The sequence below is a fragment of the Terrapene carolina genome, unplaced genomic scaffold (assembly GCF_002925995.2).
Source record: "Terrapene carolina triunguis isolate 2854851 unplaced genomic scaffold, T_m_triunguis-2.0 Scaffold235, whole genome shotgun sequence".
Lineage (NCBI taxonomy): Eukaryota > Metazoa > Chordata > Testudines > Emydidae > Terrapene > Terrapene triunguis.
Window position 1 is genome coordinate 377902 of NW_020664586.1, and position 25008 is coordinate 402909.

The 25008-nt window shown below is 61.8% G+C and overlaps 3 protein-coding genes across 8 annotated transcripts in view; 1 reads left to right on the top strand and 2 right to left on the bottom strand.

Annotated features, from left to right (window-relative positions):
* The window catches only part of UBA7 (ubiquitin like modifier activating enzyme 7), a 58075-nt gene extending 47916 nt beyond the window's left edge, over positions 1-10159 (bottom strand). For 3 of the 5 annotated variants that reach the window (XM_026657041.2, XM_026657039.2, XM_026657037.2), the window contains exons 1-8: positions 9715-10159; positions 8033-8141; positions 7648-7816; positions 6325-6459; positions 4885-4991; positions 4511-4601; positions 3610-3748; positions 2989-3086 (exon numbers count right to left, since the gene is read on the bottom strand). In XM_026657041.2, the coding sequence (XP_026512826.1) occupies positions 2989-3086; positions 3610-3748; positions 4511-4601; positions 4885-4991; positions 6325-6459; positions 7648-7816; positions 8033-8088 (795 nt within the window). In that variant the 5' untranslated portion in view covers positions 8089-8141; positions 9715-10159. Of the gene's footprint in view, positions 1-2988; positions 3087-3609; positions 3749-4510; positions 4602-4884; positions 4992-6324; positions 6460-7647; positions 7817-7975; positions 8142-9714 lie in introns of those variants that run through there. The other 2 variants (XM_026657040.2, XM_026657042.2) reach the window with 2 other exon arrangements.
* Positions 10160-10493: 334 nt separating this feature from the next.
* TCTA (T cell leukemia translocation altered) lies at positions 10494-14397 on the top strand. 2 transcript variants are annotated; one of them, XM_024193663.2, is made up of 3 exons: positions 10494-10912; positions 12306-12360; positions 12865-14397. In XM_024193663.2, the coding sequence occupies exons 1-3, from the start codon at positions 10525-10527 to the stop codon at positions 12905-12907; spliced, it is 486 nt and encodes a 161-aa protein (XP_024049431.1). In that variant the 5' UTR covers positions 10494-10524; the 3' UTR covers positions 12908-14397. The 2 variants fall into 2 exon arrangements, with proteins under 2 accessions (XP_024049431.1, XP_024049434.1); XM_024193666.2 differs by having other exon boundaries at positions 10498-10786.
* Positions 14398-15208: 811 nt separating this feature from the next.
* AMT (aminomethyltransferase) lies at positions 15209-24881 on the bottom strand. The gene is made up of 9 exons (XM_024193667.2): positions 24768-24881; positions 21685-21852; positions 20319-20399; positions 19367-19498; positions 18983-19061; positions 16920-17065; positions 16567-16747; positions 16047-16202; positions 15209-15731 (listed from the first exon to the last, which is right to left on the bottom strand). Exons 1-9 carry the CDS (start codon positions 24864-24866, stop codon positions 15553-15555), a joined length of 1221 nt encoding a protein of 406 aa, XP_024049435.1. The 5' UTR covers positions 24867-24881; the 3' UTR covers positions 15209-15552.
* Between the last annotated feature and the right edge of the window lie 127 nt (positions 24882-25008).

Sequence of the window (25008 nt, forward strand, 5' to 3'; positions counted from 1 at the left end):
ATGCAGGGAAAAGTATAAACAATTCAGCAGAAAAATCAACATTTAGGCATGCAGCAAATGAAATAAGAGTAAAGTGTTAATGTGCATTCTGGTGTCTGTGGGGGGGGGGGGGATTACTTACAGAAATAAGGATTTTAATCAATTTTCAGTGACGACAGGAGAGGGAACACATGTTCCTGGAAGTCCCAAACGGGATTGGATGTTACAGGAATTTATGCCCATTTTAGATCATTGGTGTCTTTGGGAGAGGGAACAGAGAAAGTACAAAGCTAGTGCAACCGAAAGGCTCAAGAACAAAAACGTAAAATACAAGCCCCCCAAACCGATGTATTTAGTTCATTTAATTCCATGACTTTCAGGTGTAAAACTCGTAATTTTTGAACACTCGTGGTTGCCGATCGCATACTTCTCTCTAGTAACAATGGCAGTAGCAATTTGCCTTTTCAGAAGGGCTTCATACACGATAGTATAATGCCCTATGGGCCAGATTTTTAAAAGCATTTAGGCAGGTAGTGGGATTTTCAAAGGCACGGAGATGCTCTCACCCTTCAGAGATCTGGCCTGGGGTGAATATTTTGGAGCCAAGTGCTACACACCCGTGGAGACGTGAAGAAGCCCCAGGGGGCTGGCTAGAGACGCAAAGGAACAGTTGACAAGGCAATCCCCATTGGTGGATCAAAGGAAAGGGAAGAGGTTTGACACCCAAGCAGGAAATCATCCAGCCTTGATGTCCTGAGTCCAAAGAATTAACGTGTGGATTAAAACAAAGGAGAAAAGGATGAAATTTAGAATTAAAACCTAATGTCGCCATACAGACAGGAAGTGCTGTTCCAGAAACACCGTGAGCTCTGACCGCTGAAGGTACTAGTGACACATAGTCAGTGATTTGCTCTCAAGTGGCAGTGCCACCCACCGGCTCCCCCGGTAAGGACGGCCCACAATGAAGTGCCAAGGGAAATCAGGGTAACATTTTCAAATAAAGAATGGCCAAGAGTGATACTGGCCTGGCAGCGGCAGGCGCCAGAGCAGGAACAAGAACAGCAGCCAAGGCAAATTTGCGATGGGCGTTCTGCAGAATGAGAAGCTGAGCTGAGCCAGGATGCCCATATACACTAAACCATGGCTGACAATTGTTACTTTTGGGGGGCAAAATACAGCACTGAATGGAGTCTCCTTCAGCCGCCCAGCACATCCCAGCAGCTGAGGCAGAGCTGCCTTGGCTAGGCAGCACGGCCCTGGGAGACAGGAGCTGAGCTGCACTGTCCTGGCAGAGGAAACAAAAAGCCCCTCTGCTCCCCTGTGATACATGGGGGGCGGGGGGAGTAGCTCCCTTTGATGGACAGCCAGCCAGCTGTAAAATCCCTCTTGGTCTGTTCTTTACTTGCTTTACCTGTAAAGAGTTAACAAGCCCACAGGTAAAAGAAAAGGAGTGCGCAACTGACCAAAATAGCCAATGGGAAGGTAGAACTTTTTAAAATTGGGAAAGAAACATTCCCTTTGTCTAGTATCAGGGGGTAGCCGTGTTAGTCTGTATCTACAAAAACAACAAGGAGTCTGGTGGCACCTTAAAGACTAACAGATTTATTTGGGCATAAGCTTTCGTGGGTAAAAACCTCACTTCTTCAGATTCCCTTTGTCTGTTGTTCTCTGGGCTGCAGGGACAGAGCAACAATGGTGTAAGCAGCTTAAGCCAGGTATGATTATAGATTATCAATTCATACCTCAAACCTACTTATCTGAAGCCTCAGATATGTAAGTACAATTAGGGAATGTCTAAAAAGACGTGATTAGGGTTATTTCTTATTGGCTTGTGGACTCCTCTGTGCTAACCTCAGATGCTTTGTTTGCTTGTAACCTTTAAGCTGAACCCCCAAGAAAGCTATTTTGGATGCTTGATTTTTGGAATTGCTCTTTTAAAATCTAGCAAAAGCCCAAGTTCCATATGTATTTTATTTCTTTTTGTTTTTAAATACAATTTACCTTTTTAAGAACAGAATTGGATTTTTGGTGTCCTAAGAGATTTGTGCATACATTGTTTGACTAGCTGGTGGCAACAGCTAATTTCCTTTGTTTTCTTTCTCAGCTCTTCCTTGGAGGGGGGCAGGGTGAAAGGGCTTCAGGGTACCCCACAGGGAGGAATTCCCAAGTGCTCCTTCCTGGGTCCAAGGGTTTTTTTTGCATTTGGGTGGTCGCAGCGTTTACCAAGCCAAAAAGTCAGAGAAAAGCTGTAACCTTGGGAGTTTAATACAAGCCTGGAGATTCCAGTATTAATTTTTAGAATCCTTGCAGGCCCCCACTTTCTGCACTTGGAGTGACAGAGTGGGGATTCAGCCTTGACACCACCACACTCCAAACGCCCCCTCCCCCCCCCCTGGTAACTGTTACCCCTTCTGCCCCAAGCTGGCACTGCCCCGGCTCCTAACCCCAGCCCTGATTTGGCCCCCTCCCACCTCTGCCTCCAGCAGTTTGGCCCTCCTGTGCAATCAGTTTGGCCACAGCCTGCCCCCCCCCCAATTTGCCCCCTCCAGACCCAGGGAACAGGAGGTCCCCCAGGGGGGCAGCGCGAGGCCAGCAGTTCCAGCACACTGAGCATCCACAAGGACATGTTTGGTCCCAGCAAAGCAGCAAATTCTGATGGGCAGCAGTTTGTAACACTGCACCCATTTGCGGGGTGGGGGCCTGGACAGCCGTGGGAGGGGGGGGAGCAAGGGGCAAGCGGGTCGGGGGGGCGGCCATCTGTGAGGGGTGGGAGTCGGGCGGCCCAGCCAGCCATAGGGCAGCCCAGCCAGCCCTGGGGCGGGAAGAGTGGGGGCCCAGCTGCAGGGGAAAAAACTGGGGGCTGAGTGGGGGGCCCAGCCAGCCACAGGGGCCCTGGGGAAGGCGCAGAGTGGTGGGGCCCAGCCAGCTGCAAAGGGGACCATGGGGGGCCTGGCCAGCCATGGGGGGCCCTGGTGGTGGTGGTGGGGGGTCAGCTGGGGACATACTCACGTAGGAGTGCAGCTGTGGCACCTTCACCTGGGTGATGACTCCACCACGCTGGTACGGGGCAAAGGAGCTGGTGTCCCCAATCTCCAGCGTGAACTCATCTGGGGGAGGCAGTGCCCGGGTGAGGGGGGCCCTGAGTCCCCACAACTCCTCCCCGGCTCTGTAAGCCTGTGGCCCCGCCCCTGGGCCCCGGCAGTCTGTGGCAGCTGGGCACGGCCTGTATGTAAGGGCGTCTCTGCCATCTCGGCCTGGCCCAGACCTGCCCAGGGCCCAACCCAGAGCCAGGAGCCCAAGGGGACTCACACGGGCCCAGGTGGGGCACATGGAGGGTTGGTCGGAGCCCAGCAGCCCCCACAAGGGGCTGGGCTGAAAGCAGGGAAGCCCTCATCCCTCTCTGCCCCCCCCCCCGAGAGGTGGGGCTAGTGACTTTCAGTGAAAAACTACATCCTAGCCCCCATGGCAATGGCCTCCCCCCAGAGCAGGGTCCCCCCCCCCCATGCTACCCTGCCCCCAGAGCGGGATCCCCCAATGCTCCCTGGTCCTCAGAGCAGGGTCCCCCCAATGCTCCCTGGTCCTGGGATCCCTGACCCTGTGCTTTCCTGGCCCCAGCCAGTGGGGGCTCACCCAGAACATGGATGGCGTGGGGCTTGCAGCCGTTCAGCTGGCTCATGCCCTCCAAGTCGGAGAATGTCACAAAGTCACCATCTGCAAAGCCATGGCCATGGCCCTGCCCATCCCTGCAGGTCACCACCCCGGGCATGCCCTGGGGAGAGAGAAGGGGTCAGCAACCCCACTTGGGCCACATGGCAAGGGGGTTACAGGAGGAAGGGTGACCCTGGGGCAACCCACATAGGGAGAGGGCTACGGGGTGGGGGAGGGTGTGACAAGGTGGGAATTTTTGTAATATTTTTACAAAGCCCATGTGTGCCTCAGTTTCCCCATATGTCACATTGTTCACCAGGGTGGAATAGGCCTGTGTGCAATCAGAGGTGGACATGTGGATGTTGCCTGGGGGGGACACATGGGCATGTGGGGGTCACCAGGGAGTCTCATGGGTGTGTGGGCATTGCCCAGGGTGGGCGTGTGTGGGCATCGCCCAGTGGTCTGAGCCGGGGGGGGCGCAGTCACTGAGGACTGGCCGAGGCCGACTCGTAAGATGGAGACGCTGAGGAAACAGTGGCAGAGCCAGTCAACAGGACAGGGACCCACAGCGCCCCACAGCCCAGAGGGAGCCAGATTGCACGGCTCTGCAGGGATGCTGGGCACAGAGCCTGCCCAAGAGCGAAGAACGGGGGGTTGCCTGCTGAGCAGGAAGGACAGGGAGGAGCCAGGGCCCATCACAGCTTGGCCGGCTCGTCATGGTGCTGGCTTGGCCAGGGTGGGCAAGGGATGAACTCCTGCCTCTTGGGGCTCCCTCTGTGGTGCCTGGGTGACTCCTGGCTGGGAGCCCGGGCCCTGAGGGGGGAGACAGGCTTCCCCAGGTGCCCGGGGAAGGCCCCAGTGAAGGCGCTCGGCCTGGCTGTACCTGCGAGATGTGCTGGACGTAGGCGCAGACGGGCTCAGCCTCCGAGGGTTCGTCTACCACAAAGTTCTCCCCGAAGTCACAGAACAGCTGCCTAGAGGCAGGAGCAGGGGCTGGGTCAGCACCCCTGGCCAGTGCACCTCCCTCCCCACAGCATCCCCTGCTGGGAGAGGCTGGGACTGGAGTAGCAGGGGGCTCCCCACACAGCCACCGCCCCTACCCGCCCCCCACAGCGCCCCCTGCTGGGAGAGGTTGGGGCTGGAGTAGCCAGGGGCTCACCCTACAGCCAAGGCTCCTGCCCCACCCCACAGCACCCCCTGCTGCAGAGCACCTGGCATGCATGTGTCTCAGCAGTGCAGGTAGCATCTTACGCTTACCCGGCCAGCCCCTTGGTGTCAGCCAGGATGAAGCGGATGCTGCGGGCATGGCAGATGTCGCTGATGCGGAGCTGTTCCTCCAGTGGCGAGTTGCTCAGAACCACAACCTGAGCCAAGACCCAGCGTTAGTGCAACCGGGATCTGGCTCGGGGGTGGCTGTGCCCCCCCGGAAGAGGCCTCCAAGCACAGTGCCACACCCTCTGGGCCAGCACGTTTCCCTGATGCCGCTTCACAGCCACTCAACTGGCTTTAGCATTAGCTAGATGGGAACTTCACTTCCCCTGCCAGCCGCTGGGCAGTGCCAGCCAGATGGGTCAGTGCGCTGAAGGCCCACAAGGGGGTGCTCACATGGCCATTTGTGCAAGCCCTACGTAAATACCTGGATTGTTCTTTGCAGGGAGAAGCAATCCCAAAACTGCTTGTTTAGGAACTCCGAAAGCTACAGCCAGCCCTCAGCTGGGACCCGGCACAAGACTCCCTGCCACCCCGGCCTCAGATGGGATCACTCCCCAGATTCCCCGCCCCCCTGGGCTCAGCTTAGGGTTTCCAACATTCTAATCACACAAAACCAAACACCCTTGCCCTGCCTGCCCCTTCCCTGAAGCCCTGCTCCTGCCCCACCCCTTCTCCGAGGTGAGGGCTCCGGCTGGGGGGTGCCGGCTCTGAGGTGGGGCCAGGGATGAGGGGTTTGGGGTGCAGGAGGGTGCTGAGGCGTGGGGCAGGGGGTTGGGACGCAGGAGAGGGTTCAGGGTGCAGGCTCCGGGTGGCGCAGACCTCAGGTGGCTCCCGGAAACAGTTGGCATGTCCCTCAGCTCCCAGGTGCAGGGGCAGCCACAGGGGGCTCCACGTGCTGCCTCTGCCCACAGGCGCTGCCCCTGCAGCTCCCATTAGCTGCAGTTCCCGGCCAATGGGAGCTGCGGAGCCAGTGCTCGGGGTGCGGGCAGAGTGCGGAGCCCCCATAGCCACCCCATGCCTAAGAGCTGAACATGCTGGCCGCTTCTAGGAGCCACGCAGAGCCAAGTAGGGAGCCTGCCAGCCCCGCGCCAACCGGACTTTTAATGACCTGATCAGCGGTACCGACCAGAATCACCAGGGTCTCTTTTAAACCGGGCGTTCCAGTCAAAAAACGGATGCCTGGCAACCCTAGCTCAGCTGGGACCCCACCCCAGACTGCCCCACCAGGCTCAGCTGGGACCCCACCCCAGACTGCCCCTCAGACCCCCCGCCCCCGGCTCCCGCCACCCTCGGACTCAGCTGTGGATCCTCCCCCCTGCCTCCCAGACTCAGGCTGGTTATGCTGGCCGTTTCCAGAAGCTGAGTGACACCTGCCAAGCCTCAGCTCCCGGCTGCCCCACACCGGCAGCCTGGACCCAGCTCCTGCCTGCTTGAGGCCCCTGCAAGCCCACAGATGTGGGTGCCTGAGCCACGGCCCCATCTCACCTGGAAGGCTGCCAGGAAGCTCTCGGACAGCTCCCTGGTGTAGGCTGTCACAGGCACATAGCTGTTGAGCTCTGCCAGGAGCTGCTGGGAGGCCACGGCTCGGTTCCGGCCCACGTCGCTCTCAGACAGGAAGAACTGCAGAGATAGCCCCACATGAGGAGTGCCCCCGGCCCATGGCCAGGAGAAACCCTCCTCTGCTGTGACGGGACACGGCCGCAGCCTCCTTACCGATGGGCTGAGCTTTGGTCACGTGGCACACAGCCCCCTCGTGCCTGCCCAGTTGCAGTGCTCACCTGGGCACCACCCATTGCTTCGGGGGACATTAGCAGCTGGCCTGGAGCATCAGGGCTGCACAGGCTGCCCATGGCACTGCAGCCTTGGCTCCCCACACCCTCAGCAAGCACTCTGGAGAGCGGGGCTGGTGCAGGGGAAGCCCTTACAAAGAAGAGACCAGGGGATTTAGGGAGAGGGCTCCCCACATCCAGATCTCCCGTTTGCACAGCACCAGCCCTACCCCAGTCCAGGCTATTTGAAAAGCCAGAGAAATTCCCAGACAGAAACTGACCCTGAGCTGCACGGTGCTATGGCCGAGAGCCCCAAGCAGGGACTGAAGGGAAAACCCAGCCTGGCTGGGGTGAGGATCCCCAAACTAAGCGCTTGAACCTGGTCAGGAGGTTAAACTGAACGATACCCAAGGGCTGGGGCTGAGCCAGCCTGCACCCACCCTGGCTAGGAGAGAGAGTAATAATCACATGGGTTGTTAAAAATCCCTTCTTTGGGCCTGCCCCACCCCAGTCCGTGGCCAGGTCAAAGCGGGCTGGCAGTGCAGGGCCAGGAGGGGATGGGGCCAAACTGTGGCCCCACACCTGTGCAGGGCTGGATCTTCTTGGCATTCCACTGTACTTGGGAGAGCCAGGCGCTGGGGACGGGATTGATGGAAGCACTCAGGCTTAATGCGGCTTCTGTCGGGTTTGGGGGGACAGCTGCAGGGAGTCAGCAGGTGAGGCTGTCACTGAGCACTCCGGTAATCACTGCAGCCAATTGCAGAGGCAGGACAGGGATACTGTGGAGAAATGCCTGTCGCTAGTTGTGGTGCAATTCTCATCAGAAGCGGAGTCCCTCTCAGTGCCCTGGTCTCCACCAGAGCAGTTCCTGAGTGGCAGCTGCTGCTGACAGGTTGGCACCAGGCAAGTAGATGGGCGTGCTTGGGCCCTGGTGGCATCCCAGCCCCAGAACGCAGGATGAACACAGGCCAGTCAAGGCTGGGAGGTACATGCCCCCAGAGAGGAGGGACCCCAAGCCCTGCCCCCACACCTCGGGTACCTGCGAGGAGAGGTCACTCCATTGGGCATTGCCCGGGTCGTGCACAGTGATTGATTTCACCCCAGCCAGGATGATGTTCTTGGCAATCTCCACACCCAGGCCCTTCATCCCCGACACCAGCACAGCAGTTTTTGCCAGCCTCCGCATGGCTTCATGACCCAGCACGTAGCTATGGGACAAGCACAGTGGGCGTGTGGGGGAGAGAACATGCAGCTGGCACAGCCCCTACTCCACCATGTCCCCACCACACCAGTGCCCCTGGCCCCTCCCCCACCACGGCCCTGTCGCACTAGCCCAGCCCCATCACACCCACACTGGGACACTGCACCTGGCACGCTCCTTGGCTGACCCCAGGTGCTCCCTGATCTCCAGGCCCAGCACTCACAGCTGCCGCGAGTACAGGCCCTCGTCGATCTCGCCCAGGCTCTCAGAGCGCCTCATGCTGCTTCTGCCCAGTGCAGATGTGGGTGAGGTGGGTGCGGCTGTGCCCAGCCCTGCATGAGAAAAGAACCAGGCTAGGAGCCAGGACTCCTGGGCCCTGCTCCTGGTCCTCCACTGGGGCTAGTGGCTCCACATCAGCTCCATTCCTGGCTGCAAAGGGCAGCAGGATGCTCCACGCAGCCAGCCAGGCTGCCCTGGGCCCCCTAGAGCCGTCCAGCTCCAGCCCAGCCCCCAGCTGTGGGTGGGCAGCTCCTCTCTCTGGGTCCCAGAGCTGGCAGCTAACACACGGCTGTGGGCAGCAGAGCCTGTCCAGAGGGATGGGGGAGATTGGCAGGGCCTGGCAGGAGGCTGGCACCCAAGCTGGGCTAGAGCCATGGTGCAGAGCACCCAAGAGGCATCACAGATGTCACCCAGGGCTGCAGCCAGAAGGGGCCAGCCCATTGGCGGTACCAGGGCAGCACTGGGGGCAGCGGGCGCTCAGGATGCTGGAATGAACCCCATGAGGTGGTGGATGCTTCCTGCCACAGGTTGGCAGGCTCAGGGGCTCCAATCCCATCTCCAGCATCTCCCGGCAGAGGCCTGGCTCTGTGAGGTTTAACGCAGCTAGGGGCTTGGCCATGAGGAGGGAAAGGCAGCTGTATCCTGGCACCCTAGCTCAGCCCCGCACCAGCAGACCCAGCCCTGTGACTGTCAGGAAAGTGAAAGTGAAAGGCCAGCAATGGGAGGGGGAGGGGAGCTGCTGCCAATGGCTGGAAGTGGGCTGCATTCCATGAGCTCCCCAACCCCGGGGCAGCAGCCTCAGACGGTCCCCGTGCCACGCCCCATGCCATGCAGGAAGCCCGCCTGCCACACAGGGACAGATGGGAGCAAAGACTGTGGCTGAGGGAAGGGATCTGGAGCCAATCCCTTCCTAGCCCCCAAGGCTAGCTTGGCAGCACCCTCATCCCAGCACCTCACTGCAGCCTGATGGAGCTACGGGCACAGCGCTGCCCTGCGGCAGCAAAGACCAACCCACCCCTGCAGAAGTTGGGCACATGGCACAAGAAGCTGCTGGCATGAAGGCCACTGGAGCAGTCAGTAGCCTCCCTCAGACTGGCTGGTACCCCGCTGCCCAGGCACAGCACACCTGCTGGGTCAGGTGGGGCTGGGCACCATGCAGCAGGAAGGGGACTCCTCTAGACACCCGCCAGGCATGGGCAGGGGTCTGCCACACACCCCACTGCACATCGCATCATGGGGGCCTGCAGGGCACAGAGCTAGCCAGAGCACAGCACAGCAGCAAGGTCCTGGGGACACCAGGGCAGGGGCTTTGCAAAGTGATGCCAGTAGGAGGAGGGGACAGGCGCCAGGAGCCCACACATATGGGGGCAGAAACATCCCTGCCCCGTGCCTGGGTCTTGTCCCCATGGGCAGAGCGCAAGCAAGGCCCCGCACAACCAGGCCACGCTCAGCCCCTCTAGGGCCCGGGACAGAACCTGCCTCCCAGCCCTCTGCTCCAGCCACCGGACACCGTTCCCTGCCCAGAACCAGCCCTGAGGTGGGGATAACACGGCTGCTGGGGTTCATACCCAGAGGGGGAGGCTGGCGAACCTGCCTGGCCCAGCTGGGCGCGGGGGCAGCACTTACCCAGCCAACCGGTGCCTACACAAGCGCCTGAGAAGCAGCTCAAGGAGGAGAGCAGGAAACGGCAAGTCAAGGAACAGCTACCTCCCGGCTCAGCCTCTTAAAGGCACAGACACGCCTGAGCCACGGGCAGTGGGGGTCACCGTCACCAGAGCTCCGCTTGGGGGCAGGGGGGTACGCGGACAGCGGGGATACCGGAGCTCTGCCAGGGCGCAGGTGAGCAGCGGGGACGCTGGAGTCTGTAGGGAGGGCATGGTCTGAACACAGCCAGGACTTTCTCCTCAGCAAAGACACATCTCCTCCCACCCTGTCCGAGTGCCCAGCTCAGGGCCTGGCGCAGTGCGCTAGGGGTTGTGTACAGCTGAAGGGGAAGTCTGGTAACCCGCAGCAATGGCACCTATGGACTGTATCCTGGCAGAGGGGACCACCTGGCATCATGCAGCTCCCACTGTCCCTCCCCCGCTGTGATAGCTGGGGCTGACGGTGCTGAGCGGGGAGGGGCGGGGCCCCTGCAGGGGCGGACGAGTTGTGGAAGGAGGGGTGGGACCAGTTGCGGGGCCGAGCGGGGAGGGCCGGGGGATCAGTGGGGGAGGAGGTGCAAGACCACTGCAGGTGGGGGCCAGGTTATGAGCGGAGGGGGGGAACACGTGCGGGGGGGGGGACGCGGGCTGTGAGGGAAGGGGCGGGGCCAGTGGGGGCGGGCTGTGGGAGGAGGGACAGGGCTGGGCTGGGCTGGGCTGCGGCGTCTCCGCTCACTGCCTCGGGGCAGGTTCACGGGGTGCTCCCATTCCAGAGAGGAGGGGAGGCAGTGCTATGGCTCTCGGCGCCTGCGCAGTGCTTCGTTGGCGCCTGCGCAGGGCGATGGCGGCACCGTGGCTGGGCTGGGAGGCGCCGGGCCGGGCGCTGCGGGGCCTGGCCTGGCTGGGGCAGGAGTTCGCGGCCGACTGGGCGGCTCAGGACCTGCGGGCCGCGCTCTTCCAGCTGCTGCTGCTCTGGCTGGGCCTCAGCCTGCTGGGCATCCACCTAGCCTGGCGGCTCCACGGAGGCCGCGTCAGCCGCCTCTGCTGCCGTCCAGGTACGGGCCGAACAGAACCCCCCGGGCTGGGCTGTGCTGCCGCCCAGGTACCGACCGGGACGAACGGAGCCCCCGGGCCGGGCCCCGAGCCCCCCACCCTGCGGGCCCGGCTGTGTTGCTGCCCAGGTACGGGCCCCATCTCCCGGGCTGGGCCCCGAACCCGCCCCGTGCTGTGCTGTGCTGCCGCCCAGGTACCGACCAAACCGGCCTGAATCAACCCCCCTGGTCGGGTCAAACCGAACACTTGGGCTGGGCTGCCAGACAGGTACCGACCCGAAATCCCTGGGTTGAGCTCTGCTGCTGCCCTGGTTCCGAATCGGACCCCCAGGCTGGGCCGCCGACCTGAACCAAACCCTTGGCCGGACACCGAATCCCCCAGCCCTGGGCCAGACTGCCGTCCCGGTGCTGACCCGAACTGAATCCCCCGCTGGGCTGGGTTGCTGGCCAAGTGCCGACCGAACTGAACCTCCTGTCCCGGGCAGGGCTGACGCTCAGGTAGTGACTGGGCTATGCTATGGGGAATGCGGTGGGACCCGGCCTCCAGAGTGGCCCCTGGTTTCTGGGTCCTGGCCCCCCAGTGAGGGGCCAGCTCTGAATGGGGGAGCCCTGGAGGATGGCCCGTTGCCCAAAGTATCGTGCCTGTGGCGATCTTGCCTAACCTGGGCAGTCCCAAGTACTTTGGGGGTCTGGGGTTGGAGCCAGCCCTGTCCCTGGCACCCAGATCCCAGAAGCATACCTGGGCAGAGCAGCCTAGGCACCTTGTGCCAGGCCCTGCCCCAGCAGCTGCCCGCCCCACAGACTGAGTGGGCCTGGCTCCAGCTGTCAGGGAGAACTGGGGCTCCGAGCTATGTAAGGCATAGGGCAGGGGTTGCTGCTGGGCCTGGCCCTGGAGTGGGGAGACAGACCATGGGCGAATTATAACACTGCTGGGGAGTAGTGCTCAGGCTCTCTTGGGCTTGTCTGGGCAGCTAGCCTGTTCAGATTAGCTTCCCACTCTCTCCCAATGGCCTGTTGTGCATAGGTTCATCCCATAGTGCCACACTTCAGAGCCATTCCTTGTGGAATCTGGACAGGGGATGCTGCGCCCATGTCTCTGTGAGCCTTGCCCTGGTGCACATGGAGCTGAGTGACCCTGGGGAGTGGGTGAGTCCATCAGGGGCAGGGCACGGTGCTCTTCTTCACGCTGTCTCACCTACAGGCTGGAAGGGGGCAGCGAGGACTAGGGCACACACCCCTGCACGTCCCTGGCTGCTTGTGGGCCCCCACCCCGCCCAGAGGAGAATCCAGGAGCACTGCGCCATTGCCCAGGCAGAGGTCCTCCCTCAGGCAGCATGGAAGGGGCTGGCTTGTGCCCAGCAGCTCCCTGGTATTGAGGGGGGGAATCAGGGGCTGGCCTGGCTGTGGCATGTGGAGCAACTGCTAGGCATCTCCCAAGTATCCCTCAGCAAGGTGCCTGTTGCCTGCCCCCTGCTGAGCTCTGCCTGGACCCACCCTGACTGCTCCTTCGCCTTGTTTCCAGGCAGAGGCGGCCAGAACGGAGGAACCCCCGCTGGTGCCTCATATTTCCCCACCTGGTGAGTGCTTCCCGCTGTTCAGTCCTGCGCCCCTCAGCAGGGGGCTCACAGGCCTGGAGTCTGGCCCTCCCCACCTCACCAGTTCATAAGGCTCCTTCTCTAAGCGCAGCCCCAGGCCTCAGAAACAGCTGGTCCTGGCCTGTGCACTGCCAGAATGCGGGGCTCTGAGATGGGCAGAAGCCCAGCCCTGGCAGCTCCTTCCCTGCCAGCAGGGGGAGCCCTGCCATGCCTGCCCTGGGCAGGGGTCACCCCAGTGGTGGCTCTCGTGCCCAGGCAACTGCAGCGGGGTGTATGAGTTGGCGTGCCCACTGGTAGTGTCCATCCCCACAGGATCTGTGTGCATGTGTGGAGCCTGCCAGAGGACTCCACCCATCCTTTTCCACTCTGACCCTGGGCTGCCCACTGCTCTCTAGGCCTCTGAGCTGCAGGAGCCAAGCCTCAGGTGTCTGGGGCTCGCCCCAAAGCTCTGTCTATGGCGCCTGCTCTCTTCTCACCCTCCTATAGGGACAGCTCAAGCAATGAGGCTGTGAAGACGCACCGAGAGTGAGGCGTGGACGGATACGCCGGTGGGCAGGGGCATAGCTGGGACAGCGCCACCCATGGGCCCCCGCGCTGCCAGCCAGGGAAACTGGCTTTGCACCTTCGCTGCGTTGGAGACCGCAGCCATGTCACCTCTGGGCTAGCCCCTGGCCAGCAGGGAGCTGTACAGCCAGCTGGCCTGTGCCCATCCCAGCTGGACTCTGCACAGCTGCTCAGGCAGGGCAAGCTCCCATCTCACCCCTGCGGTCACTTCTGGGGGCATCTGCACTGCCCCAAGCACATCAGCCCTTCCCCCTGCCTGCCCCAGACAAAACAGGCCCCTGCAGCAGCCACAGGCCTGTGTCCCCGGTGTACATGGGGGTCGGTGTGTAGTCTGTGCCTCAGTGGTCCTCGTGCCCAGCTTAAATCCTCCCTGAGCACATGCCCCTGAGCCCTGCTCTGAGCCCCTCCCCCAAACTCTTGTCCACTGCTGCCCTCACCACTGATGAGCCAAAAGCCTTCCCGTCCCCCAGCCCCTTCCAGGGAAAATTGCCTGAACCCCTCCCTTCCCTGCTGCCAAGCCCCCTCCTCTGCCCCCAGGGACTATGAGACTCATGCACCTGTACCACTTTCTGCCCCAGCGGGCAAGGTGGGAGGTCCTACTCCCTGCTGCTAGAACTCCTGTGCTCCCTGTGACCCTGGCCCCTGAGGCAACTGCAGCTGCTCCTCAGAGGGGCAGGATTCTGTTCCTGGGCACAGGGGAGATGCAGGGCAGGATGGCAGCGCCGTCCCACTGGTTACACGGTGTGGGAGCAGAGAGCTGAGCTGCCCGCCTGCCTGGGGTTTGGTGGTGTGGGGGGCCTTGGGGCAGCACCTGGCTGCTCTTGTCCTGCGCTGTGTCTTATAGCAGTGTTGGAGTGATAGCCCACTGGCACCTGGGCAGCAATGCTGCCAGCTTCCACACAGCACCCCATGTGCCATCTGCCTGGTCCAGGTGAGGCCTTCCTAGGCCAGTGCCCTCTGCCAAGGTGCCAGCCCTTGGGATCAGAGCAGGAACAGCATGCCTATGGCAAACCCAGCCTAGAGACCAGGGTGCCCTTCAGGGCAGTAGGAATAGCTGGACCCAGGTACTTCCAGCCCCACCTGCAGTGAGCGAGGGTATCTCCAAGCCCAGGAAGGGGCAGGGCTCAGAGGCAGCACCTGGCTAATGGCCTGGCAGGCACATGGTGGCACAACTGGGCTTGGAGCCTGTTACCTGTATCCCAGGCCAGGCCCTTAGCCCCAGGGCCACCTACTGTCCTTCTGCACCCTGCCAGACCCTGGCTGAAGGCTCCTGTGATCTGCTGGCTGGATTAAATCCCTCTGCCGTGACTATGCTGCCGTTCAATTACTGGGGGGGACTGCATCCATTCTGGCTGTCTCTGACCCTGTCCCTGGAGGAGGGGACCCCTGCTCCTCAGGGAGATGCTGTCCTAGCTGGTGGATGCTGTTGCTCTTCAGGCACTTGGAGCAGCTGCCTTGAACCCTCTTCCAGGCAGGGATGGGGGCAAGGGCAGGAGCATGCAGCATAGAATCATAGAATATCAGGGTTGGAAGGGACCTTAGGAGGTCATCTAGTCCAACCCCCTTCTCAAAGCAGGACCAATCCCCAGACAGATTTTTTTTTTGCCCCAGATCCCTAAACCCTGGGTTTAGCAGGCCACTGCTAAAACCACTGAGCTATCCCTCCCCCCACGCAGATGCATGCCCTGCCATGCCGGGGGGAGAGGGCCTGGGGGGAGGGGCATGCCCCCACAGCTGTTTTTGAACAGGCCTGCGGCTGGGCCCTGCTGGCACAGGGCTGGCCCTAGGCACCCTGGTTCACCCACAGCCCCAGTGTGCCCAAATCTCTCTCCCCCTTTCTCATGGGGGGAGGAGGGGAGTGTGCTGGACAGATGGCATGTGCCACCCCAGTGCAAGGACTAGGTCTCCAGTGGGCTGAGCTGGGCTGCCCAGGCTGAGCTGTTCTCCCCAGCTCTGCCACTGCCCCTGGCAGGCTCCACTGGGGGTTATGGGCTCCAGGCCAGTGGGGGACCCAGAATACTCAGAAGCCGGGCATGAGCGGTGGCAGCTGGAGACTGCTCTCCAGGCCGTGCCCTCTGGGCACTGCACAGCCCCAGCCTAGCGTGGGTAAAGACGAGCGGCAGAGCAGGAGTGGAGTCAGGGGGTCTTTAATGGATAATCACAGCCCAATTACAGAAATGGGGGGGATGCCCAGGCGGGCTAGGGCAGCAGAGGGGCTCGCACCTTGCCAGCCCATTGCCTGGCAGCATGTGGCATACATGCAGCATGTGGCATACATGCAGCAAGGCCAGAGCATGTCTGGACACTGGGGGCACAGCTCAGAGGCTGCCCCCCCCCCCCCAAGAAAACCAACAGACTGGCCTGGTTTGGCATCGGCCTCAGATGGGGCTGGAAGGCACATGGCACATGCCATTGGCATTGGCTGGGCAGCACATGGCTGGATGTTGGCTCTTTGGCCCCGGTGGGGCCCAGCCTTGCTTGGACGGGTGGCACTGTGGGGCCAGGCTGTCCTGTGGGGAGTTCTGATTGGGGACATGGATTCTCATGTGGGGAAGAGAGGCGCATGCTGATTGGTTGGGGTGGGTGGGAGGCGTGGCTGCCAGCAACATCTCACTTGAGCGTGTGGTAGCGGGTGGGCACAAAGGGCATCCTGGTGACCAGGGCAGGGCAGCTCTTCTTCCGCACCTCCACTACCAGCACCGTGCCCACCTGGCTCTGCTCGCCCTCCACATAGCCCATGGCCACATTCTTCTTCAGGCAGGGAGAGGGGCAGCCACTGGTTACTTCGCCTGGGCACAGCAAACACAAGTGGTGGGTTAGTGTGGGCACATATGTGCCAGCCCCCCACCACTGCTGGGGCCCAGCTGGGCAGACCCCACACATGCAGCTGTTACATTCTCCTTGACGTGGGGCCCAGCTTTGAGCTTTGCAGGTCGGAGCCTGTCACACAGGGAGATGGCCACGCCAAGCGTGCCAGGGTCAGGGTCCTGCCCCCTGGGCTGTGGCACAGTGAGGGGAAGGGAGGCCAGTGCAAGTGGGCTAATGAAGGGCTAGCCAAGCCCAAGCAACCCCCCAAGCGCCACGCTCCTGCCCGCCCCACCTACCGATGGGCCTGCCCTCTGGGCTCAGGATGGGCATGTGTGGCCGGATGGGGGGGCCTGTGGAAATCAGCCCCACGCGCTTGCGCTTAACCTTCCCTTTGATCTGGGGCACAATGACTGGGGCACCGGGGAAATCCATGGCCAGCCGGCGCCGCTTCCCTGCAGGCAGCAAGACAGGGCAAGTTAGGGGGTGGGGCACCCCTCCCCCACACCACCAGCACTCCAAACCCTGTCCCACCCCCGGCCCTCTGGGTACCTGGCCAACCCCCTGTGCCCCGGCACTCTGGGGGCCCAGCCAAGCCCCCCACGCACCAAGTGCCCCACAACCCATACCCCCCAGCCACAAGGGCTCTCACTGTCCCCATGTCTCCATTCCCCAAGGCAGCTGGCACCCTTGTACCAGCCTCCGGTCCCCATGCCAGGCTCACCCCCCACCCCCAAGGTGTGTGTGCAGTGCTCCTCACTGCTGTTGCTAAGGTGCCCAGGCCCCGCCATGCCAGCCCTGCTCCTTGCCCCTTCCTACCCAGTGTCCACACCAGAGCTGCCTCCACAGGCGTGGTCGTCTCATCAATGTCGTTGCCATAGAGACAGAGCCCCGCCTCCAGGCGCAGGCTGTCCCTGGCCGCCAGCCCTGCCAACTGCACTTGTGGGTCCCTGAGCAGCAGCTCCACCAGCTCCACCGCGCGCCCCACGGGCACCGAGATCTGAGCCAAGCAATGGCAGGCATGGTAAGTTCCAGCTTCCCGCAACCCACCAGGCAGTGCCTGAGCCAGCACTGTGCCTCCCACGAGACACATCGCCCCCTCCCTGCCCCGCCAGGGCTGCTCCTGTTTTGGTACCTCTGCCCTCCCCCACCCGGGCCCAGCAGCACGGTACCTCCACACCATCCTCTCCGGTGTAGCCGCAGCGCGTCACCCTACAGCCTGGCACCCCAAACACGCCCATCACCGCACTACTCATGAAGAGCAGCTTGGCCAGGTCGTCCGACACGCCTGTCTGCAGCACCTGCACCGCCGAGGGACCTGGGCACAGAGAGCACGGGAGGAGCTCAGTGAAAGCCTCAGCATCTGGAGGAGGGGGCAGGTGGAGCATGGAGCGGGCAATGCCCACCTGTGATGTTGCACCCCATAATGCTTTATGGGAATATGCTTATGAATGTATATATGACATAACTGGAATATGTTTTATGCTACATATGCCATGTAACATATCTCTGTAAAGGTCACGATCTACTGAATCTACTAATCCTATTTGTATGCATGTATCATTTTTGTATTCGAAGTTACGAATATTGGCTTTGTACTTGTTTAATCTTAAGTAGCCTCAGTGAAGCAGTTGGTCAGCTTCCTGAGAAAGGACTGTTCTCAGTAAGTGCCCAATCAAGAAACACTTAAGCCAACAATGAACTTGGAGATGCCAATCCACAGCTGAGCTTTCCCAGAAATTGTGGCTTGGCTGGTTAGGAACTCAGTCATGCATGGACATGTGACTCCAAAACTCCATTTTGTAGCTAGATTCTACACGGGGGAGCGAGGTGTGTCCACCACAAGAGAAAGTCTATTTAAACCCCTGAGAGACCCTTCCATTTGGTCTTCAGCTGGCTCAAGAGATAGCCTCTCCACCCCAAAGGATACCTGAAAGAAACTGGGACAAGGGACAGTAACTACAGGGGGTGTGAGTGATTGCTGGACCCAGACTAGAAGGAGGCTAGTCTATAAAAGAGGCTTATTGGTGAGATTTTATCTGTATTCAGCTTCTTACTGTATTAGGTTTAAACTTGAGTGTTTTGTTTTATTTTGCTTGGTAATTCACTTTGTTCTGTCTGCTATTACTTAGAACCACTTAAATCCTACATTTTGTATTTAATACAATCACTTTTTACTTATTAATTAACCCAGCATATGTATTAATACCTGGGGAAGGGGGGGACAGCTGTGCATATCTCTCTATCAGTGTTATAGAGGTCAAACAATTTATGAGTTTATCCTGTATAAGCTTTATACAGGGTAAAACAGATTTATTTGGGGTTTGGACCCCATTGGGAGCTGGGCATCTGAGTGTTAGAGACAGGAACACTTCTTAAGCCGCTTTCAGTTAAGCTTACAGCAGTTAGGGGACATGGTTCAGACCTGGGTCTGGGTTTGCAGCCGGCTAGCATGTCTGGCTTAAACCAGGCAGGGTACTGAAGTCCCAAGCTGCCAGGGAAAACAGACTTAGAGAAGTAGTCTCAGCTCATCAGTTGGCAGTTCCCAAGGGATTTTCTGTGATCCAACCCATCACACCACCCTGGCAGCGCACGAAGGACTTGGGGTGGAGCCGGCAGGGGAAGTTTCAGTATGTCTGACTCAGAACAAATGGAGTCCCTGCCGTGGGCCAGTGAGCAGAGAGCCCGGGGCATTTCCTGCCAGCCCCCCACTGCTCTCTCAACGCTGCCCCACACAGCCAATCTGCCAGGGCCTGCCTGCCTGGCAGGCTGCCACGCACTGGGCCACAGGGCCGCCCGACCCCCATCAGGCAGGTTTCATTCCAAGATTCATCAGCCCTGCAAGAGATTGAGTGAGTCAGCATTTCTGACCCACCCCCACCTCTGGGACAGCTCTGCCCAGGAATGATGGGCCTTGACCCTCACCTGGCAACCCCCAGTACCAGGGCAGTGCTGCCTGTGTTTACCAACTCCCCCCTGCACCGGGGGGTGTGGGGGGAGCACAGCAGGGCCGAGGGGTCTGTGCCATCAGCTTCTCTCTATAGGGTGTCCTGCCCCGTTCCCATGCACTTGGGGAGTCCCACCTTGGCTTGGCCAGCCTGGCAGGAGAGCCAGCACCATCAGCTCGGGGGGTGGCAGGAACTCTGAACCAGGGTGACCCCAATGGGGAAGGGGCTGTCAGTGCAGGGCCCTGGTGCGGGGACATGCTGGCAGCCCGGGGTGGGCGACCCATTACCTTGCAGAGCTAGCAGCGCGTTCTCAGAGACCTCCAGGTGCACGTCGCCACCTGCAGCCCGCAGCTCCTCCGCTCGGCCCTGGAAGGGAGACAAGCGCAGGTGGGAATGGGGCCAGCAGAGTAGGGACAGAGCCCAGCTCCTGAGGGCCAGGTCGGCAGCTGGACCATGGACCAGCATCGGACCTGCCTCCAGCCTGCACAGGGGATGGATTCTTCCGCTTCTGCCATTCAGGGAGCCCCCTGGTAGCCAGTGCTGAAGCCCCATGGGGATGGGCACCAACAGGGCGGCACCAGCACAGCGGGGAGAGAGCAGGTGCCCAGCAATGATCCCATTCTCGGGGTCACTGCGGGGTCCAGGCAGGGGGTGCCCAGCCGCACATATACCTGCATCAGGGCCCAGTCCTTCTCCCTGCAGCCTGCGTTGGACACCACGTAGAGGTGCTGCTCCGACGTGCTGGTCACAATCAGGTCGTCGAGGATGCCTCCCTCCTCATTAGTGAAGAGAGACAGGGTGCCCTGCAAGCGGGGCCATGCTGAGCCTGGGCAGCCACAGAGCAGACCTGCACCCGCCTGCCCACCCCCACCTCAGAAACTCCAGGCAAGGCCACGGATCACCAGCATGCCATGCAGCGTCTCCTAACAGCCCTTCAGTGAGAGACCCCTCCCTGCAAGCCCAGCCCTGGGCTCCCCCATCTGCCGGTGCCCCTCACTCCTGACCGCAGCCCCTGCGAGCCCAGCACTGGGATCTCCCCGTCTGCCAGTGCCCCTCGCTCCCGACCGCAGGCCCCTGCTAGCCCAGCCCCGGGTCTCTCTCTCACTGAACAGAGGATGGGGTTGGTTTCGTGGTGGACGTGTGCTATGGGATCCCCCAGCTCTCTGATCCCGTGGCCTGAGCAGGACGGGTGGGCAGCTGAGGTGGCCACGTCTCCTGTGATGAATGGGGCAATTTTCTGCACTTGTTATGAACCATCTGACTTGGGACCTATCCACATGGCGTCACTACCCCAGAGGGGAGAAGCAATTTGCTCCCTGGGACACAGAAGGTGTTGGAGTCACAGAGCCACCAGGGCTGGCTGGGCCCAGATCAACACATCGGCTCCTAGGTGAGCGCCTCCCCCCACTCGGCAGGAAGCTGAGTGCCCCACCGGGCACATGGCAGGAGCTGCCAGGCTGCTGCTGCACACAGAGCAGGGGCAGAAGGGGTCTAGAGCCAGGGCTCCCCCCAATGGTGGCTCTGCCCATGCCCAGGCTGCCCTAGGACCCACTGCTGTTGTCTCCAGGGCACTATAAAGACTCCTGGCCATGCGTGGAGGAGGACGTCTCACACCCACCATACCTGGTCTGGCTTCAGCTCCGCGATGTCCCCAACCACCAGGCTCTCCATGAACTTCACCCGATCCCGGCCAAACACCTTGGTCTGGGAAGGAGACATTGCTGAGGGTCTGTTTCCGCTGGCTGGCCAGGCAGCTGGCTCAGGCTGCAGGGCAGTTTCATTGCCGTGTAGACGTTCTGGCTCCAGCTGCAGCCCAGCTCTGGGACCCTCCCACCTCACAGGATCCTAGATCCTGGCTCTAGCCTAAACCTGAACTTCTACAGGGCAATTTAACAGCCCCTCGTGCCAGTCCCATGACCCACGTCAGATGGCATGGGCCAGCTGCAGGCATCTGCAGCATGGGCACAGCTTGAGACCAGCTTACCAGCCCTGCCCCATAGCCATCAAGACATGCCCAGCCCCCATTGCAGAGCCCCCTGCTGTTCCTACCCCCCCCCCCGTAGCAGAGAGCCCTGCGCCGCCCGTCGCAGAGAGCCCCCCTGCCGGCCCTGCCCCCCATCACAGGGAGCCCCGCGCTGGCTCAGCCCCCCCACCCCATCGCAGAGAGTCGCACGCTGGCCCTTCCCCCCTGCCCCCATCACAGAGAGCCCTGCGCCAGCCCAGCCCCCTCCACCCCCATCACAAGAAGCCCTGTGTCAGCCCTTCCCCCTCCACCCCCATCGCAGGGAGTCCTGCGCCGGTCCTGCCTCCTCCACCCCCATCACAGAGAGCCCAGTGGCAGCCCAGCCCCCCGCATTGCAGAGAGTTCACCCCCCAGCCTCATCGCATCGCAGAGAGCCCAGCACTGGCCCTGGCCCTGGCCCTGGCCCTCCCCAGTCAGAGAGAGCCCCAGCCCTGCCCCTCCCCCCATCGCAGAGAGCCCCGCGCCGGCCCTGCCCCCCCCCCCGCCCGTCCCCCAGCGTCACAGAGAGCCCTGCGCCAGTCCAGCACCCCCGCCATTGCAGAGAGTCCTGCGCTGGTCCAGCCCACCCGCCATTGGAGAGAGTCCCACCCTGTACCCTGGTGGCAGGGTCGGGTACTTGTGTATTAAGATATTTTTAAGGTGCCCGAAGCAAGCGGGGCGGGGCGAGCGAGCTAGGATTCCTGGGTTCCATTCTCTGCTCTGCCCTAACTCACTGTGCAGCCTGGCTGAGTCCCTGCCCTGTTTCAGGAGGGCCACAGCTGCAGTCACTCCCCTTGGATCTGACTCTGGGCAGTGCTGGCTGGCCCTGCCTGGGCCTCAGTTTCCTCATCTCGGGGTGTCTTAGGGCTTGGCTACAAGGTGAGCGGGTGGGCAGCGAACGGGGCATACAGCTTCCTGGCCTGCGTGCGGCCAGGCTGTGAGCACAGGGGACCCTTGGCTGGGAGCGGCTGGGGTGCACGATGCTACCTGCAGCATGTGGGAGACATCAAAGAGGGAGCAGTGCTGGCGCGTGTGCAGGTGGGACTCCAGGTGGCTCAGCGCGTACTGCACGGGCATGCTCCAGCCAGCGAAGTTCACCATCCTGCCACCCTGCTGCCGGTGGAAGGCGTGGAGGGGCGTCTGCTTCAGGCCGTCCTGCAGGGCGAGAGGGGGCCAGATCAGGCCAGCCCTGGCACTAGAACCCCCCCAGCAAGAGGGGCTGGGCTTGGCGCCTGGCACAGAGCCATGTGTCTGGGGCACAGCATGGCTCCCTGCCAGGAAGGGTCGATGGGCACTGCCCCAGGGCAATGTTCCTGTCACGGGGCAGATTACCACCCGAGGGCCGTGCTGGCAGTCAGAGCTCGGGCACCCTCCCATGAGACAGAGCTGAACCTGCAGCTGACCCCCAGCAGCGCCCCTATGGGCTGGACGGGGAGAGGATGGCTCAGACCAGCTGGTACCCCAGCCACACTTGCGCAGCGGCAGCCCCTCCCTGAGCAGCTCTGGGGCTAGCTCGCAGGGTCTCCCTGTGCTGCACCCAGGCTGGGAGTGCGCCCAGGGCTGCAGGCTCTCTCCCCCCACCCACCCTGCTACACCTCCCTGCCCAACGCCAGCCTCAGTGCACAGGGCTGTGCCCCAGACCCAGGGACGCCTGCTGGCACCACAGAGTAACCCCAGAGTAACCCCAGTGCCAGGCATGTCTTGGGCCCAGGCTCCCAGGGAGACCGCCTCGGACTTGCTGGGGAACCCCCAGGCTTTCCCCTTTAATCTCTGAGGGTATGGCTACAGCCCCCTGGGGGGTCATGAGCCCCTCCCCCCGGACCTGCTCCAGATGGGGGAGGCCTGGAGGGCACTCTGCCCCCTGCTCTGGGCTCCCATTCCAGAAGTTTTAGCAGCGTATGTCTGTGCCGGCTGAGGCCTCGGGCTGCAGTGTTGGCTTGGACACTCATCTTGAGGCATAGGAGGGGGCTCCCCCAGGCGCCCCAGAAGGGAGAGGAGCCCCCGGGCTGGCTGCCAGGGCCCCGGCTCGGAACCAGGCTGCAGGTCTGAGCCCACGTAGCTGTTCCAAGAAGCTCAAGAAGGGGCACCTGCCCCAGTGCCAGAGCCAGAGATCCGGACTAACAGGAACATTCAGCCACCAGGTTTCTGGCTCCTCCCACCTCTTCCTGTAGCGCTGTCTCCCACACTGTAGGGGCGCCAGGACCCCCAGGATTGGGCCATGTTGCCCAGCAAGAGAGAGATGGCTTTGAGGGGGAGCTGAGGGGCCCCTTGGTACAGCACTGTGCCGCAGCAGCATCCCCTTCCCCATGTGCCAAGAGCTGCCAACGCTCGGCACAAGGCTGGACTTCCCCTTACGGCTGCGCCGGCTCCCTGGGGCATGATGGACATGGCTCTCGCAACCCACCGAGACAAAGCCAGAGCCCTAGGCTCGGGTCCATGGTGCCTCCCTGCTGGATGGAGGGGAGGGGGGCATCCTTGCCCGGGGAGGGATGGGGACAACGAGGGCTGTATTTACTGATGGAGGAGCATTCGGGGTGCCCGCGCAGACAGCCCAGGGTTGTGTGTGCACAGATCAAGGGGAGCTCCTGCCCTTTGCCCAGCACGTGCCCTTCATTATCTGTAATTGGCATGTCCAAGGTCACTGAGGGGGAAGTGTCCTGCTGTCCCTGCCTCTCGCTTCGCTCCCCCCTCCGCCAGGTCTCTCTGGCTCCTGCTCTTTGCCAGTCTCCCACCCCTACCCTGCCTGCAGAGAGATCAGTAGGGAGAGTCCACATTCATCATTAGGGTTCAGAGTTGGCATCAGCATAGGCTCACCCCAATCCCCGGGGCAGGCTCTCTGCACACTCAGGCAGGCACCACCACAGCAGTGGCACAGGGAGAGGTGCAGGGGGCAGGTGAAGGGGCAAAAAGAGAGCTGTTGGGAGGTGTAGTCTGAGGGGACAGGGTATTCAGGGGTATGGGGGGCACACCAATCAGGGGGGACAGGGGGGACAAAGAACAGTCAGGAGACATATGGGAGGCAGGGTGGTGGACACAGGGGGCATAGTCCCGAAGGCTCGTGGAGCAGTAGGGGGACACAGGGAGGGCCAGTTGGGGGCACATGTAGGAGGGGCGTGTAGGGGAGGGGGCAGGGGGATTCTCTACAGCAGCCCAGGCTACAAATTAAATTTGTTTTTAACCCAAAGCCAGGATGTGGGGGGGGGGAGTGCAAAGTCAGGGGCCTGCAGGAGGTGCTCACAGGCAGTCGGGGGGGGTGGAAGTTGGGGAGGTTGTGTATTGGGGTGGTAGGAGGTGGCAGTGGGGGGTCAGGGATGGGATTTGGGGGGCATGGAGGATCAGGGATGAGCAGGGGGAGCTCAGGGGGTTGGAGTTTGGGGGTGTTTGGGTATCGGAGGAAGGGAGTAGGGGCTGGAATTGGGGGAAAGGTGTCAGGGAGTACCGGGGCGGTGGGAGGTCGGGGCAGAAGTTGGGGGCTGTGGAGGGTCAGTCAGGGGGTTGGGTATCGGCAGCGGGAGGGGAGTCAGAGGGCGGTGGAGGGTAGGGTGACCAGATGTCCCGGTTTTATAGGGACAGTCCCTATTTTTCGGTCTTTTTCTTATATAGGCTCCTATTACCCCCAACCACCTGTCCTGATTTTTAACACTTGCTGTCTGGTCACCCTAGTGGAGGGGCATTCGGGGGGTGTCAGGTATCGGGGGTCTGGGTTGGGAGTGTGCGGGGGAAGGATTCAGGGGTGTCCGAGGGCAGGGGGTGGAAGCTGGGAATCACGGGGCAGGAGTCAGGGAGTATCAGGGCAGCAGTTGGGGGCCATGTCGGGTATCGGGGGCAGAAGAGTTGGGAGTGGAGAGCGTGGGAGGAGGTTCAGGGCGGAAGTTGGGGGCAGTGGGCAGTCGGGAGGTGTCGGGTATCTGGGGGGCGGAAGTTGGGGGCCGTGGAGAGGGCAGTCGGGAGGTGGATGTTGAGGGGTATCGGGGCAGTGGGGACCGGAGCCCTGGATAGTCCCTACGCAGGATATAGGCCGGACTGTGGGGATCACACTCGGACGCCGGGGTCCCCCCGCCCCCGCTCACCGGCCCGGAGCTGCAGCAGCGCCGCCGCCGCCCGCCCGCCCCGGGCTCCCGGCCCCGGGGCCCGACCCGCAGCACAGCCCGGCCGCCCGCCCGCAGCATCCCGCAGCCTCTGAGCCCGGGCCCGCCCCCGGCACGGCAGGTTGGGAAATGCGGCCGCCGGGGAAAGAGAGGTTTAACGCCAGGGGGGGAGGGGATTAACGCGGGGGAGCTGCGGGGGGAGGGGTTTAAAGCGGGGGAGGGG